The sequence below is a fragment of the Hydra vulgaris genome, chromosome 01 (genome assembly GCF_038396675.1).
Source record: "Hydra vulgaris chromosome 01, alternate assembly HydraT2T_AEP".
Taxonomy (NCBI): Eukaryota; Metazoa; Cnidaria; class Hydrozoa; order Anthoathecata; family Hydridae; genus Hydra; species Hydra vulgaris.
In genome coordinates this window covers 54,655,001-54,671,762 of record NC_088920.1, presented here as the reverse complement: position 1 = coordinate 54,671,762, position 16,762 = coordinate 54,655,001, and the positions used below count along the sequence as shown (strand labels likewise).

The 16,762-nt window shown below is 25.2% G+C and overlaps 1 protein-coding gene across 2 annotated transcripts in view; it reads left to right on the top strand.

Annotated features, from left to right (window-relative positions):
- The first annotated feature begins 1,057 nt into the window (after positions 1-1,057).
- The window catches only part of LOC100208600 (alkaline ceramidase 3), a 48,913-nt gene continuing 33,208 nt past the window's right edge, over positions 1,058-16,762 (top strand). The window contains exons 1-5 of one of the 2 annotated variants that reach the window (XM_065788674.1): positions 1,058-1,217; positions 10,659-10,785; positions 15,764-15,877; positions 16,049-16,101; positions 16,302-16,354. In XM_065788674.1, coding sequence (XP_065644746.1) covers positions 10,674-10,785; positions 15,764-15,877; positions 16,049-16,101; positions 16,302-16,354 — 332 coding nt within the window. In that variant the 5' untranslated portion in view covers positions 1,058-1,217; positions 10,659-10,673. Of the gene's footprint in view, positions 1,218-10,402; positions 10,524-10,658; positions 10,786-15,763; positions 15,878-16,048; positions 16,102-16,301; positions 16,355-16,762 lie in introns of those variants that run through there. The other variant, XM_065788675.1, reaches the window with a different exon arrangement.

Below are 16,762 nucleotides of genomic sequence, written 5' to 3'. Positions count from 1 at the left end.
TAAAAAAATTTCAACAGAATGTTATTCAGCAATAATACAAAAAATACTTATTTTTATTACAAATGAATAATATTTTAAAAATCTCTACATACTTTTGATTAATATTTTTTGACATACTTTTGAATAACTTTTTTTTTGACAATATAAGGGACTTTACCTTAAATACTAAAGATTTGAACCCAAATATCTTTACAACTTGACGTGATGGTGAAAAATGGTTTGCATATTTGAAATCAGCACATTTAATTTGTTTTAAAAAACCACCTAGTTAACAAGATATGCACAATAAAATTTTATTTGTTGATCAGTGTATCAGTTGAGCTACTTCTTGGGTTTATCTGCTGCAATACTTTCTGCTTGGATTATTTTTGATTTAGGTTATCTGTCATTAAATAAACTATGAATCCAAGATTGATACCACAAAAGAATTTAAATGACCCCATTTGTACTTTGGATTCCATTGTTTTAGATTTTACATCAACTTCAATGTTTTTGTCAAGACAGTTATCCCAAACTACCATCAGTTGCTGGTAGTTCTGTAAAACTTGTACAAAAATTTATTTAAAATTGAGCATATCTGATTTAAGAAAACATAATATGTGCAAAAATATCTTTTCTATTTATTATAAATTTAATTTTTTAATTTTTCGTTGTTTTAATTTTAAATTTCCCTTGTTAATTGGATTTGTAAAAAAACGCACCTCGTAAGAAACAGTTGCAAAAACTGTCCAACGAGTTACTGTTAGTTTTGATAGAGAAGTTGCTTTATCTAAGACATCATTATTGTCATTATTTATTGAATCACTAATTTATTATTAGAAAAATTTCTTTTTAAAGTTAAGGTTTGGGATGGGGTTTCTAAATTCTCAGTAGAAGTTTTTTTTATATTTTATTGCAGCATTCGCTGCATAGTCTTTTTACTTCTATCTCGAAACTACCGAGAACCTATCGAGCTTATACAACTTAATTTATATTCAAAATATGCGCATAAAGATCATGTCAGGATTGAGCCACTGTACAAAAGCTTGTCAATGCTTCTCGACTCAACTTCGCAACCACGGCCGTCTGCACTTCAATCGCAAAAGCTAAGTTTAGAACTAAAAACCCGAAGCGCGTTACTATTATCTGAGCCACTTAACCACGACCAAACAAGCTGTAATGGTGGTTAATTTTATGGTGGGGTTTATAAAATTTTTCATGTCTAAGGAGCATTTTTGGTAGGTTCATGCTAATTTTTGGTAAAACTTATTGGGTATTTTTTACACGTTTTTTAATAACTTATTTTTTAATCTTTACTAAATAATTGTTTAATCCATAATCATTTTTTATTGTTTATTATAATCTAAGAAACAATATGCACAGAATACATACTTTGTAGTATAAATTTGTTTTTTTAAACTTAAATTACATGATTATGATACATCCACTATTTTTAGGATTCGTGTAATTGGGTTTTTAACTGGAGATATTTTTTTGTTATTTGGAAATTACACATTTTTTATAAAATAGTTACACATTTTTTATAAAATATTTTTTTTCGACTTTTTATATAAGTTTGGAATACATCAACAAAAGTTTATCTGATTTTAGTTTGAAAATTTAATGTAATATTTAAAAAAAAAATCTTTTATTAGGGAGGCAAGAACCATAAAATTAGGTTTACTTTTTATCTATATTTTAGCAAGAAAAAAAAAATTACTATTACATATCATTAGTTGTATCAATATTGTAATTACTAAGTTCTTTATTTATAATACTTTAAATTTTCACATGTATATATATATATATATATATATATATATATATATATATATATATATATATATATATATATACATATATATATATATATATATATATATATATATATATATATATATATATATATATATATATATATATATACATATATATATATATATATATATATATATATATATATATATATATATACATATATATATATATATATATATATATATATATATATATATATATATATATATATATATATATATATATATAATAAAAATTTGTTGTATTGATATTAAAATTTCTAAGATCTTTATATATATATATACATATATATTCATATATATATATATATATATATATATATATATATATATATATATATATATATATATATATATATATATATATATCAAGGTGTTAGCTAGCCCAATGGTACCGCATATAACGCAGAATTCCCAATGGGCCTAAAATTCCTAAAAGTCAATGACCTTTTTTTTTTGTGTATTTTTTTGAGTTTTTTAAGACCTTTTCTAGAAAATTCCCAACAATTTCTAGAACAACAACAATAAAAATTCCCAATACGGCAAAAACGCAGTATAAAATTTATTTCTGGCAAACGCCCTGTATATATATATATATATATATATATATATATATATATATATATATATATATATATATATATATATATATATATATATATATATATATATATATATATATGTATATATATACAGAACTCTTGTATGTTGTCAGAAAGTTTTTTCCGTATTTTGTTGACAAAAAGTAAAAAATAAAATGCAAGACTGGAATTTATTTATTTATTAATTGATAGATTGCCTGCCCCAACCAAACCCTCAGTCGATGTAGCAGCACTCCGTTGCAAGTCAGACTAAAAAGATAGTAGATGTAGCAGCACTCTGTTGCGAGTCAGGCTATTTGTCAGTTGATATAGCAGCACTTCGTTGCGAGTCAGGCTATTTGTTAGTCGATGTAGCAGCACTTTGTTGCGAGTCAGACAATAAGATAGTCGATGTAGCAACACTCCGCGCATGATTTACAGTAAAAAAAAAATTAATTAAAATAATTTTATTATAAAAATTAAAAACAAAAACATTTTATTAAATAAAATAAAAATAAAAACATTGTTTATATTGTTAAAAACATTCAGAATGTTTTAAAAACATTCAGAATGTTTTTAAAAACATTCTGGTCAATTAAATTTGCGTTTTTTGCGGTTTTTTTAAAAAACAATTAATTTGCATATAAATTAATGGTTTTGACTTTTGTCCAACACGCTAATGTTGGACGAAAGTCAAAAGTAATTAAAAGTGACGTCAGTGTTAGCGTAAGAATCATTTTTTTCCTTCCGTGCTTCCCAATTGCAACAATCTATAGAAGTATATATATATATATATATATATATATATATATATATATATATATATATATATATATATATATATATATATATATATATATATATATATATATATATATATAAAAAGTCCACTTAATATCTCTATGTTTATTCAAATTTTTGTAGTTTTGAAAAAATATATATATATATATAAATATATATATATATATATATAAATATATATATATATATATATATATATATATATATATATATATATATATATATATATATATATATATATATTAACTATAAATAAAGTCTTACACTTTTGAAAGGAGTGACATGAGTGTTGTCTTGACCACAAGTTATAGTAAAGTTTAATTGAGACATGGCTTTAGCAATAGAAGTTCGAGTGTGAACTTATTTAACTGGAATTGATTAACCTATTCAACTGAGATGGCAGGAAGAACATCCTCTTTGGATTCAAGAGTTGAATTAGAAAAAAATGTTTTAGGAAATAGTTCTGCCTTATCCTTGGAAGAAGTAATAAGATCATACCCATAAATTAAAGATGGAATATTTGGCTTACTTCTATTAATGAATCTGTTAAAGGTTTTCTAAAAGTCTCTAGAGCCTAATTTCTAAAAGTCTCTAGAGCCTAAGATTTAGTAAACTGGGAATAATGAACCTCAGCATCAGACAGCACCTATTTTTAGCACCTATACTTTAATTACTTGCAATAATAAATAGTTGTTTGTTTTGTAAGAGAATTGTTATTTTGAATTGATTACAATTAGGTATAGCAGCTGCACAAAGCAGTAAAAACTGTGGAGTAAAATAAGGCTTGACTTAAAACCGACCAGAAGGAATATAATTTCCATACCTACAAAGAAGCCATATGGCAGAAAACTTTCAAAGTCAAAGTACTCCTAGCCTTTGCATAAAAAAGCAAACCCTGCGAGGTAGCAGGGCATTGGGTAAGTAAATCTGGTTACATAAAACCAGTAGCAGGGTGATTGTGATGATCCTGAACCTTACCTGACCTGGAGTAGATAAAAGAAGTTACTTTCTGTAAGCAGCAGGGCGCAATAAATTGACGAACATGTGAATGTTTGTTAAAAAAAAAAGACAGAAAAACAAACATTTCTTTACTTTTACTCAAGCAAATGTTGGCGTTCGCTCAAAAGTGTTTAAAATGAACGCATAACTTTAGCAATTTTTTCTCCAATTAAATTATAGTTTTTTATTTATAATAAAAAAACAGTTAGTTACTAAAATTTAAAACACATTTTCAATGACTTTAAAAGAAACCAAGCTAAAACAGGATTACTTTTGTTGATAGTGTTACTTTTAAGTTAAGTAATAAGTAGGCTATTAAAGAAAGTAATTTTGTTTTAGCATAGTTTTTACATGCGTTTACAAAAGCCTGCAAAACTTTACTTAAAAAATTTATATCGTTTAAATGAAGTAGTGTTCGTTTGCATACTGAAAACATTTTTAAAAGTTTTGAAAAGAAGTTTTACTGAAATATAATCTAATAGAATATATAGAATTATTTTGTTTATTATAGTTTGATTTATTATTATATTAATAATATCATATTTTTAATATTAAATACTTAATATTATAAATAAAAAAATATAATAATTTTATATAAAGTATTTAAGAATAACTTATTAAATACTTAATACAATATTATTAATTTTAAATGTTTAAAAAAAGAAAAGTCAATAAAACTTCTATTTTATTTTTAGTTCCCTTTTATTTTAATTTCCTCAAGTTAATATGTTTTTTTATAAGTAAATAAATTTAATGAACTAAATTAGGAAAAATTCACTATTTTGTAATAATATAGATAACCGTTTACAATCATTAAGTTATTGCATATTATTAAGGCCATTTTCCACGAGACTATTTTGTCGATAAACATGCTCAGATGAAACATTTCTTCTAATATTGCTGATCGATCAACTTGCTGCAGCAATATAAAAAAGTTGATCGTTATGAGCAAAAACCAATCATATTTAAACTATTTAAATATGAATGGTTATCATGTAAAGTTAACAGTAAAGAAAAGTGAAAGCATGTTGTTTCTTTTAAATGGCAACAACAACAATAAACAAAATGCTTGACTTGACGTTCGTATTTACTTAGAACTTACCCTGAAAATTGGCAAGGATTAGCAAATTCATCAAATAAAGATGAATTTACTAATGCTGTCAATTCCGAAGGTTTCACTTCACAAGAAGGTTTATCTTCTTCAAGAGTTGAACTATTTATCACTTCTTGCAGTAACAGTTTTTCAATAAAAGTCTTCCTATGAGAAGTTAGCATTTATTTTCTTAAACATTCTAAAAAAATACAATACAGATATACATTAAAAGCTATTTTATATTTATATATATATTTTTTCAAAAGCATACAGTTATAGCTGCCATTTTTTATTGATAACAAAAATAGTAGCGCGAAAAATAATACAAAAATTAAAACAGCGTTTTGTCATGACGAAAAAATTTGCTTAATGCAATTTTTTTTATCTTGTGGAAAACAGCCTTTAATTATCATTAATTTGCACGCACTTTGCAAATGCATAAAATATTGTATTGAAATAATAAATAAAAATGAATAAATTCAATAAGCATGTTTAACATATCTAATAATTCATTAACTAGAATAAAAGTTATTTGAAAATAAATCTCTTTTATAATTAATAAAAGATAATTTGAATAAAAAAAATATTTGAAAATAAAACTCCTTTATTTGACATGTACCTCCTAAATTAGATGTTCGTCAATAAATAAAGATACGAATGTCAAAGTTTATTAAAAAAAACGATTTGTTGTGCCCTGAGCAGTACTTTAAAAGTTCAATAGAGATATTTGGAAAAACATTACATCAAGGCTTCCCAGGAAATGCGTGCGTTTTTGTTGTGGTTGTCTTGTATGTCCACGTATTTTATTTTAGACAACTCGATCGCGACTGTTTAAAAGTTTCAAAAAAAAGAAAGCAAAACTAATAAAATAGAAAATTGAAATAAATTTAAATAGGAAAAAAAAAAAAATTAAAATCTTAAAAAATGTGTGTACTGTTTTAATTTTTGGTTTCTTTAAAGTTGTTGTTTTCAGCAATGAAATTGGATAAGGCAAAGCAAAAAAATAAACAGTTTCAAGTTGACATTAAAAAGAATGATTTTCCTATATTTTATTTGCTTTTTTAAAAAGGAAAGCAAAAATATAAATTGCTATCTGCTTGTAAAATATATTTGTATAAATTTAATGTAACAAGTATATATTGTCTCTATATGTCTATGCAATGCATGCATATATTTTTATGTATAACTTTTTTTTTAAATTATGTAATTGTATTTATTTGTTTCATTAGTATATATGCATTTAGCTTATTTAAATTAGGCGTTTATTTCATACATGGAATGTCCGCGGTTCAAATTCCACTCTTTCCCAAATTTTTTTTGTTTTTTACCTGCCTCTTTTTTTTGGTCTACTATGTTGTTTGTGAATTATATTTAAACAATTAATAAATATTATTATTAATAATTGCTTTACAATTATTAAGAATTTTTAATAATGATTGTTTATATATCTTTCAATAATAACATAGTAGATCAAAAGGGAGGGGGTGAATAGAACAAAGTGCTCCTAGTCGAATGTTAAAAAGCAACAGGTATCCAAAATTACAAAGCGCTAAAAGATTGGGTATAAAAAATGCACAGAAAAGTGATATAAAACAATCAAGGCTATGTGAAAAATGCGTAAATGGCATGGCCAAATTGAAGCTTAAAGACTATGTATATTTGTAAGTTCGCCTTACTCCGAAAAAACACTGAGAAGCTTAAATGGTATAAGCAATGTAAAGAATGTAAAGAGATGTATATCATTCAAAAACATACAACAGAAAGATATTTATATACAAAAAGAAAAGATAAATGGTTACAAAGCAAATATATGAGCAGTGGTACTTACAAGAAAAACAATAAATAAATGATAATTATGGGATTCGAACTATGGTCATAAATTAACTAAACGCCTGGGACCACTATCCAAAACTTGGACAGGCCCTTCTTTCCAGCATACAGCAACATGCTTGGTGTTTAACAGAACATTTCGTTATTCTGTCCCTAGCTGAAAAGGTGAAGAAGAAAATGTTGGAGAAGTTGGTCAAGTGTAATGTCCCTGACCAGTTTCATATGGGGAAACCAAAGCTACCGGTTATTAGCAGGTCAACAAAGCTTACTGAGCTGGTAGGTTCCCAGAGCTGGATTTTGTTCAAGGTATGTGAGATTCCTTTTGAAGAGATGGAGAAGATGGAGATGCCAGTCAGACTTTTGATATATTCAAAAGGTTTTTGAAGTCTATTAAATGTGTCAATGACTGCGCTGAAAGGAATATCCGACTAATTCAGGACTTTGTTGGAGGCTACAGGTTGGACAACATGAAACAGAACCTCATGCTGGTTGCCAGAGACAACATGAAAAAGCTGAAGAAGGACCTGACTAAAAAACAACTCAAAAATATTTAATTTTTTAAACTGGAAATGTATATTTTCAAAAGAATTTTTAAAATACATGATTTTTTTTCAAAAAATTGCATTTTTTTTGAAAAATGAACTTTTACAGATATCACTTTTACTGGGACAAAAAATTTTTGTGTAGTATTTTTAGCCCATTTAGACCTTAAAGAATAAGAAAAGCTTGAGAGGTATTTTTTTTTGTTTTTAGGACACCCGAGTGTATATATATTTATATATATACATGTATTTATATATATTTATATATATATATATATATATATACATGTATATATATATATATATATATATATATATATATATATATATATATATATATATATGTATGTATATATATTTATATATATATACATGTATATATATTTATATATATATATATACATGTATATATATTTATATATATATATACATGTATATATATTTATATATATATACATGTATATATATTTATATATATATACATGTATATATATTTATATATATATACATGTATATATATATATATATATATATATATATATATATATATATATATATATATATATATATATATATATATATATAATATATATATATATATATATATATACACACACACACACACACACACACACACACACACACACACACACACACACACACACACACACACACACACACACACACACACACACACACAATGTTTAAGTGACATCTTTAACAGTATGTGTGAAAATAATATAAATTACCAAAGCATGTTAGGTATCATACTATTAATTGTTATTATTAAAAGTAATAATTTGGCTCAAGAGTCATTATGAAGCTACAATAAACAATAAATTGTTATAAATATATTGTTATAAATATATCGTTTTCCTAAATATATCAAACTTTTTACTTTTTTATAATTACATAAAGTTTTTCGTTTAATTAATATACTGTTTACATTTTTTTAGTTTTTTATTATGGTGTTTTCGTTAAAATTTGGTACTTATACTATATGTAAATTTTCCATGAAATGTAAAATCTATTTCAGAATACATTTGATTTGATTATATGAAAAAAATTATTGCAAACCTTATAAAAATGATATCATTGCAATGTAATATTTTCAAATCTTTTGAAATTTTGAAAATATTAAGTTGCAGTTGAATTTACAAAAAAAGTATTACTTTGCAATGACATCATTTTTGTTATGTTTACAATAATAAAAATGTCATTGCAAAGTAATACTTCCGTTTTGTTTGTTATGTTTACAATAATAAAACAATAATTTAAAATTGTTAATGGCTATGATAGTGCTTGTGCAGGCTATCAGCATTTTTGCAGGTTTTTTTTGATATTTAGACTAAAAAACAGAAAATAAAATGATTATGATAATTAATTACGTTTAATTTTGATTGTTACATTGTAGTATTTTGTATCATCATAAATACATTAAAATAGCAACTGTCAGCAATGTTTGTTTTTATGATATTTATTCAAACATAATGTTTTCTAGAAAATTGTTAAAAAGAATGTTGCATTTGACCAAGCTTTTAAAACTTTATTTTAGTATATATTTAGCTTGCTTTTTATTAAAGCGATTGATTATATTATAAATACTAGTTTTTTTTTGCTTCATTTCATATATAAAAGTTCATTCAGTACTCTTTATTTGTAAAATTTTTTTTTCTAATTTAAAAAGTTTGCAAAATTATATTGAAAAGCTCTGAGCTAGAGAGCGAGTAATTATAAGAAAAGGCATTTGTAATTTAGTTGTTTATATAAGGCAGGCTTGCCCGATTAGCCAGGTTGGCTCACTTAAGCGAAATCTTGCCATGTTTATTATTTACCTATTAAAATAAAACTTGTTTACATGACAAACTGGCTAGCCCAGATAACTGAGATTTTGCCTAATTTCAGTAGGATCCCATTCAGGTGAGACAATTTTTTTTATGTAAACACAAACAAGTGAGCAAGCCTTGCTTTAAAATGTAGCTGAATTGATAAAATAATTCATGCCATTTCTATTGTCTAATTCTGATTGTTTTTAAGCAACCAATATGTAAAAATAAAAATGTGTAATTCAAATTTGAATTAAAATTCCAATGTAACATTTATTTTTTTATGTTGTAATTTTTTAGTCAGCCTGGTTAACCCAGCCAGCCCCACTCATATAAACCTCTAAAACTTGAATAAGTTCAATAATTTTAAAATTGTTTTTATGTTAAAATTCGTGATTCAAATTTAAACGACTAAATTTTTAAAACTTTTAAAACAGAAAATTTTTTAAGTTAATAAATATGTTTATCTATTATTTTTGCTTTAATTAATACTACATTCACACCATCAATAAAACAAGTTTTAAAACTAGTATTTTAACCATGTTTTATATTTTTTCATTCGATCAAATTTTTGCTTTAATTAATACTTCATTCTTTGTTTTAATTCCATGCAAAAAGTGTAAAAAACAATTTAAATAAGACTAACTTGCAATGTTATTTAATTAAGACATGATTAAGATGCAGTTTATTTAGTTACAAGTTTGCTGTGAATGGGGTATAAGTCATATTTTACATGCTAAGTTAAAAAATGACTATAAAATTATTGCGCAATAAAAAGTTCTTTTGTTTTTACAATAAATAGTTTAAATTTATTATTTTATTAAATTTTATATTTTATTTTTTTAAAGTTTTTTGAAATTGAAAATATAAGACTAAAAATTTAATTTTTTAAAAACTATTAAAGCTCATTGTTGTTGTTGTTTCTTTTTTACAGTTTTTCTAATATGGTTTTTAATAAAATTTTTATACTGGTCATGTAAACTTATTTAGTTTATTTAAAAATAATTTCAAAACATTAATAATGAACTTTTTACCTTGAAGAGGCTCAAAAAAATGTAATAATGAATAATCACTTTTTTTGCTTTTTCATTCATTTTATTTTTGTGTAATAATGTAATACTTAATATTAAATTAGTAGAAAATCACCTATCTAAATTTTTGAAGATTTTATATATACATTCATTTTTTAGTGACATAGAAGGACTATGGCACCTCCAATGATACGTGAATTTGTCAGTGGAATATATGGTTTTCCAACATCAACAATGGACTGGTGCGAGGAAAATTATGTTGTTACCTATGCCATAGGAGAGTTTTGTAAGTAGATTTTAATTATCCTTTTTGAAGTAAAGTTTTTATTTATATAAATTTATTTATTTTTTTAGTCAAGTCTTGTGCTTACTGAGTTTGTAATTATACCAGAGTACCAAATGTTATTAACTTACTCAGCCACTTAACTGTTCACCCCAATAATTCTTACTCATTGGATTTTTGTTTTGAATTTCTTTTTTATACTTTTTGGCCTACCTTAAATACAAAGACTTGAATTTTTGCACAGTAACACTTTGTTATCAATTAAAATTTTTACAGAGTAACTTTTTTAACTTGTCTGGCCTTATTTTTTTACCTGTCTGTTTGCCTTCCATGAAGTATTTGTACAGTATGGAGTTTTGAACATAAGAAAATCTAAATGTGCTTTTACTGGTAGAGCTCAACCACACAACAAAGACATAATGGGAAACATGCAGTTTTGAGAGTCATATTAGATAGAGTAAGCTTTTTGCTGATGGCAAATGCATACTTTCTCTATCTGATATAAAGATATTTCATATGTAAAGGTGATTTTATTTTCATGCTAATTATTTTTTAACTTTATCTATTACCAATTTTATCAGCAAAGCCTTTTGAATATCAGCTAGCATGTTGAATTTTAACATCAATAAATGATGTACTACAACCACTCACTTGACAGAAAATTGCATAATTGTTTGTATTCTCTTGTTTTTGCCTTTTTTTTAGGTTTGACTAAAGGTTTATTTTTGTATGTTGTGATATAACGAAGAATAATAATAGAAATTTAATACCATTATATTATAGATCAACATTTTAACATCAACACAAGTTTTAAAATGTCTTCACAATTCCATATGTTCTGCAAAATATTCTAATGAATAATATGAGCTGATAAGTTTTTTCACTATTAATTTTTTATACTAATACTTTTGAGCTATTTAGGTCATTTTGTTTACAGTCAATTTTGTTGTAAACATTGTTATGAGAACTGGTTGTGTAGTTAGGATTTTTTTGTTTAAATAGTTTATGGTTAGGATGTTCACGCTTTTTAGACACTCTAACTGATACCACTGGTCAACCTGTGATATCTTCTGATCTATATTTAATTTTTAACTCAGATTTTAGTTTCGTACTTACCTGGAAGTGACTTAACGTAAAATCCTGGCCTCCTCCCCCCTCTTCCCTTGATATCTTTTTTTACAAATTTACCTACAATTATAGAAGCATAAAGTTTTCTTTTAAATATATTTAGAAGTTGTATGGTTGACTTTTTAAACACGATGTGCTAGAAAATATAAAATTTATTTAGGTAGAAAGCATTTTTTTAACAAAGGTTTAATTTACTCCTATCAAAGAATTTTCTAAAAAAAATAAATTCACTTCTGAAAAGGCTGCATTTAACCATTATTTAAACTGGAAGTTAACAGAAAGCTGCATTTAACCATTATTTAAGTTGAAAGTTAACAGAAAGCTGCATATAACCACTATTTAAGTTGGGAGTTAACAGAAAGGTGCATATAACCACTATTTAAGTTAGAAGTTAACAGAAAGCAGAGAAGAGACTTTAAAAGCATGACAAAAGTTTGCATTTAAAAACTGTTATTTGTATGATTTAGGAAAGCATGAAAATAGAAGATTTCTAATTGAGAAAAAACGAGATCATAGAAAATGAATAAATTTTTTTGAGCATGAACAGTTACAGTAAACAGATATGGCTTTGCTGAATAATGAGTCATACAAGAATTAGTTTTTGCTGATATAACAAGAGACAAAAGCTTGCTTCATGCGATCATGGTTGTTCTTGTAGAAGAGAGAAACTGCGTTTTATACAAGAGTTAATAAGAGATTTATAAAAGTAGAGAATGGAAAGAGACTAAGAAAAAAGTGAGCATGGTAAAGTGTGGCAATCTTAACAAAGTTTGTGCAAAGCTTCCTTAGAGGTAAGATTATAAGGAAGGTTAATAATAAAAGTGAGAAATAGCACAGGAGCAAGGACAAAATCATGTGGTACACCACAAGTTACTGGATATAAAGGATTACTTTAATACTGCAGTTAGAGAGCAATTATTCAATAATTTAAAAATTATCCCATTTACAACATATGAAGAGAACTTATGGAGAAGATCAGGATGTCAGGCCTTATCAAAAGTTTTATTTGTTTTGATTTGAAAGTCAGATAAGCTTGCCATTAATACAGAAAAGAAGTGACTTTACTTTTAAAAAAAAGTCAATTAAACAAAAAAAATATGTAATGCAAAAAAGAAAAATATTGGTGAGTTAGATTTGATTGAAAAAATCTCTTTAATTATAACTAAAAATAGAACTTAGTTGTATATGTTGTTTTCACTAACAACTAGCAGGAAGAATAAAGTCAAGTAGACCAAAGAGACAAACTGGTTTTAATTTTTGTTTGGGTGACTGCTTTTCTTATTCCTTAGTTAAAACTTATATCTTTAAATCTTTGAATAATTATTAATAATTTTAAATGAGCATTATTTGTATGTGTGTACAACTAATTTTTTCTTATTTGTACGGGCATATTTAAATATAAATTATTATTAATTATTTTGATTACTTTACCTAAAAATGTAGTGTAATTTAATTTAATAATTTTTTATTATTATTTAAATTAATTAATAAACCCTATTTAAATATTAAAATACTTTGCTTTTATTTAAACAAATGCCTGCCTAGACCTAAACCCTCAGTCGATGTATATACACTCCACTTTCGCATATCCCTATTTAAGTCATTCGATGTATGTACACTTCATTGTGCTTACCCTTGTTAAAGTCAATTGATATATGTGCACTCCATAGCAACTATGGCTATATCAGTCGATTTATGGATGCATTGATGCACTTAATCTTTGAAACATTTAAAATTAAAAATAAATAATAAACATAACTATAAATAAACAACAATAATAAGTAAAAAACATAAAACTTCTTAAAAATAAAACATTAAAATTAAAAAAAATCTAACTGAAGAGGATTTGATGCGCAACCTTGTCAGCTGTTCCTGTTACATCCACAACACTACGCTAATATATTAATTATGAAAAAAAAAATTAAAATTTTTATTATTTTCCACGTACAAAATAAGATTTCTATTATGTAAACATTATTTGTATGCATGTACAAATAATGACTTCCTTTTGAATATTCTTTAAGGTGAAGGCGGTGAGTGTTTATTTGAAGTGTGACACTTTTTTTTGATATAGTAGATATTTTAGAATATTCTTAGATACATGAATAAAATTTGGTACTCACATACAAAAGTAAATAGTTGTTAAAAGTGGGAAATAGATCTTGTATCATATTATATTTTATATGCTAATTTTTTATAAACTTTTTATCATTCTTTCAAAGCTTTAAAAACACAAACTTTGATCAAAGAAACAAGTTGATCGAAGTAATATTCTCATACACTTTTGCTCAATCATTATTCTGCTATCTGCTTAAATTTTCATCGAACATAGTCAGATGGGTTTATATAGCTTAATATATAGCAAAGCTGCACTCCTTATATCTTCGATCAATTGATAATTTGAACCTAGCAGTCTTAAAACGTCGTTCTGTTACTTATGGATATAAGTCTATAAAAAACAAAAGTATAAAATCTTGAAATAGCTTTCCCTATGACCCAAAAGCTCTCCATTCAATCTATGTTTTTAAGAGTAACCTATTCCATTCCTTCCTAATCAGATACAGTTAATAAATCCAATTTGTGTACAAGTGTTTTTGATAAGCGCACATGAATAAGTGTGAGTATATATGAATGTATGTGTATATGTATGCATGGATGTGTATGTGTGTACTTCTATGTTTGTATATATTGATATATGTATATATATATATATATATATATATATATATATATATATATATATATATATATATATATATATATATATGTATACAACACTCGGAATTAGGAAAAATGAGGTCGGCAATAAATCGCCGACCTCGAACTGTAAGAGGTCGGCATAGGTCGGCAAAAAAAATTGATACAAAAGGGTTACCATAAAACATAGAAACGAGGTCGGCAATTTTTTGCCGACCTCAAACACTTTAAGGTCGGCAGTTAGGTCGGCATTGCCGAATGCTGACCCTAATTCCGAGGGTTGATGTATATATATATATATATATATATATATATATATATATATATATATATGTATATATATATATATAAATATATGTATGTGTATATATATGTGTTTGCGTGTATATATATGTGTGTGTATGCGTGTGTGTATGCGTATATGTGTGTATATGTATTTATGTTTGTATATGTGTATGTATTTATGTATATGTACATGTGTGTATACACGTATATTTGTGTGTATGTATATATGACTCTATATATATGTGTGTATATTATGTATCTATACAATTATTGTATACATACCTGTATGGAATATACAGGGGAATATAAGTATATCTATTTATATTTATTTGTGAATGTAAGTGTGTATGTGTGTTTGTATGTATGTATTTGTATGTGTCTATATATGTGTGTATGTAAGTAACTAATATTAAATTACTAATATTTTTGTTATGATTATTGTAATTATTTTTATTTTTATTATTTTAATTTTTATTATTATCATTTTATTTTTATCATTGTATTGTTATTATTGTTACTACTTCCACTTTTAATACTATTATTATTAGTATTTTTATTCCTTCGACTTTTAATGTTTGTTTTGTTACTGCTGTGGATGCTTAATATTACTATTAGCTTTAATGATATATTTATTAGCTTTTATTTGCAAGGTTGTTACTTAAGATTAGTATATGTAGTATTTGTAAACTGTGAATGTATCAACTATTTCAGAAATATATGAATTGATTGATTTAAACAAACAAGAATATTTAATGAAAATTCATTATGTAAAAATAAATAGTAATCATAGTTTCAGTCCCACAGATTATGGCACTAGACACTAAACACTAGGTTGTTAAAAATAAATAGTATTAAATCTTTTTGTATAAAGGGAATACAATTAGCAATTGGGTGATGATCTTCCCGCCTATGTTAGTTGCGTATCGGTTATGGAAATACAAACTTGCTGAAGATCGTATTATTGCTGCTTTCTTTGCATTAATGTGTAAGTACTAGAGTTTTTTTTACTTCTATCTTAAATCTCTATCATACTTAGATGGACCCGTCTCAATACAATCATTTTTGTGTCCTTTGTTACTGCAATTTTTAAATACAGTTTATTATACAAAATGTTGCATTGTTTTTTAATTTATAGTCATATTATTTTTTGCTTTAGTAATCGGAATCGGCTCATTTGCTTTTCATTGTACTCTGTTATATCAATCTCAGGTAATTTTATACATCATACCAGTTATATAACTTATACCGATATATAAATCTAAGGTATTTATATCATGCCAATTATAAACAATATTATTTTTAGTTAATTATATTTCTTAAACAACATTATTTAACAAATATATTTGTTAAATAATGTTGTTTTAACATGAATATTTGTTATAACATAACAAATGTCATTTTATTTTTAGTTACTTGATGAGTTACCAATGATATATGGCACATGTATAATGTTATATTGCATGTAAGTTTTTTTTGTGTGTGTGCTTATATTTGTAAATAAAAATATAGCATAAGTTAGCATTTTAAAAATGTTTTATTTGCTCAATTTTAGCCTTCTATATGCACATATATATTCTGCAAATATATTACAAGGATTACAATTCTGAATTCTATCCTCACTAAATTCCTAGTAGTACCGAGTTCAACTTTTTTTTCTATGCAGCGCTCTTACTTGTTAAAGCTCTTGTTTTTGAAGTTGATAAAGAATTTAAAAACAATTTTAAAAAAGCGTTACCTATAGGTGAGGCTAATACTGTTTTCACAGAAAAAGTTGAGAAGCACCTTGGTTAGCCACAATTTTAAACATTAAATCATTAAATGATATCTACTAACCAGATGAATTTATATTGTTTTACTAGGCATAGACTAG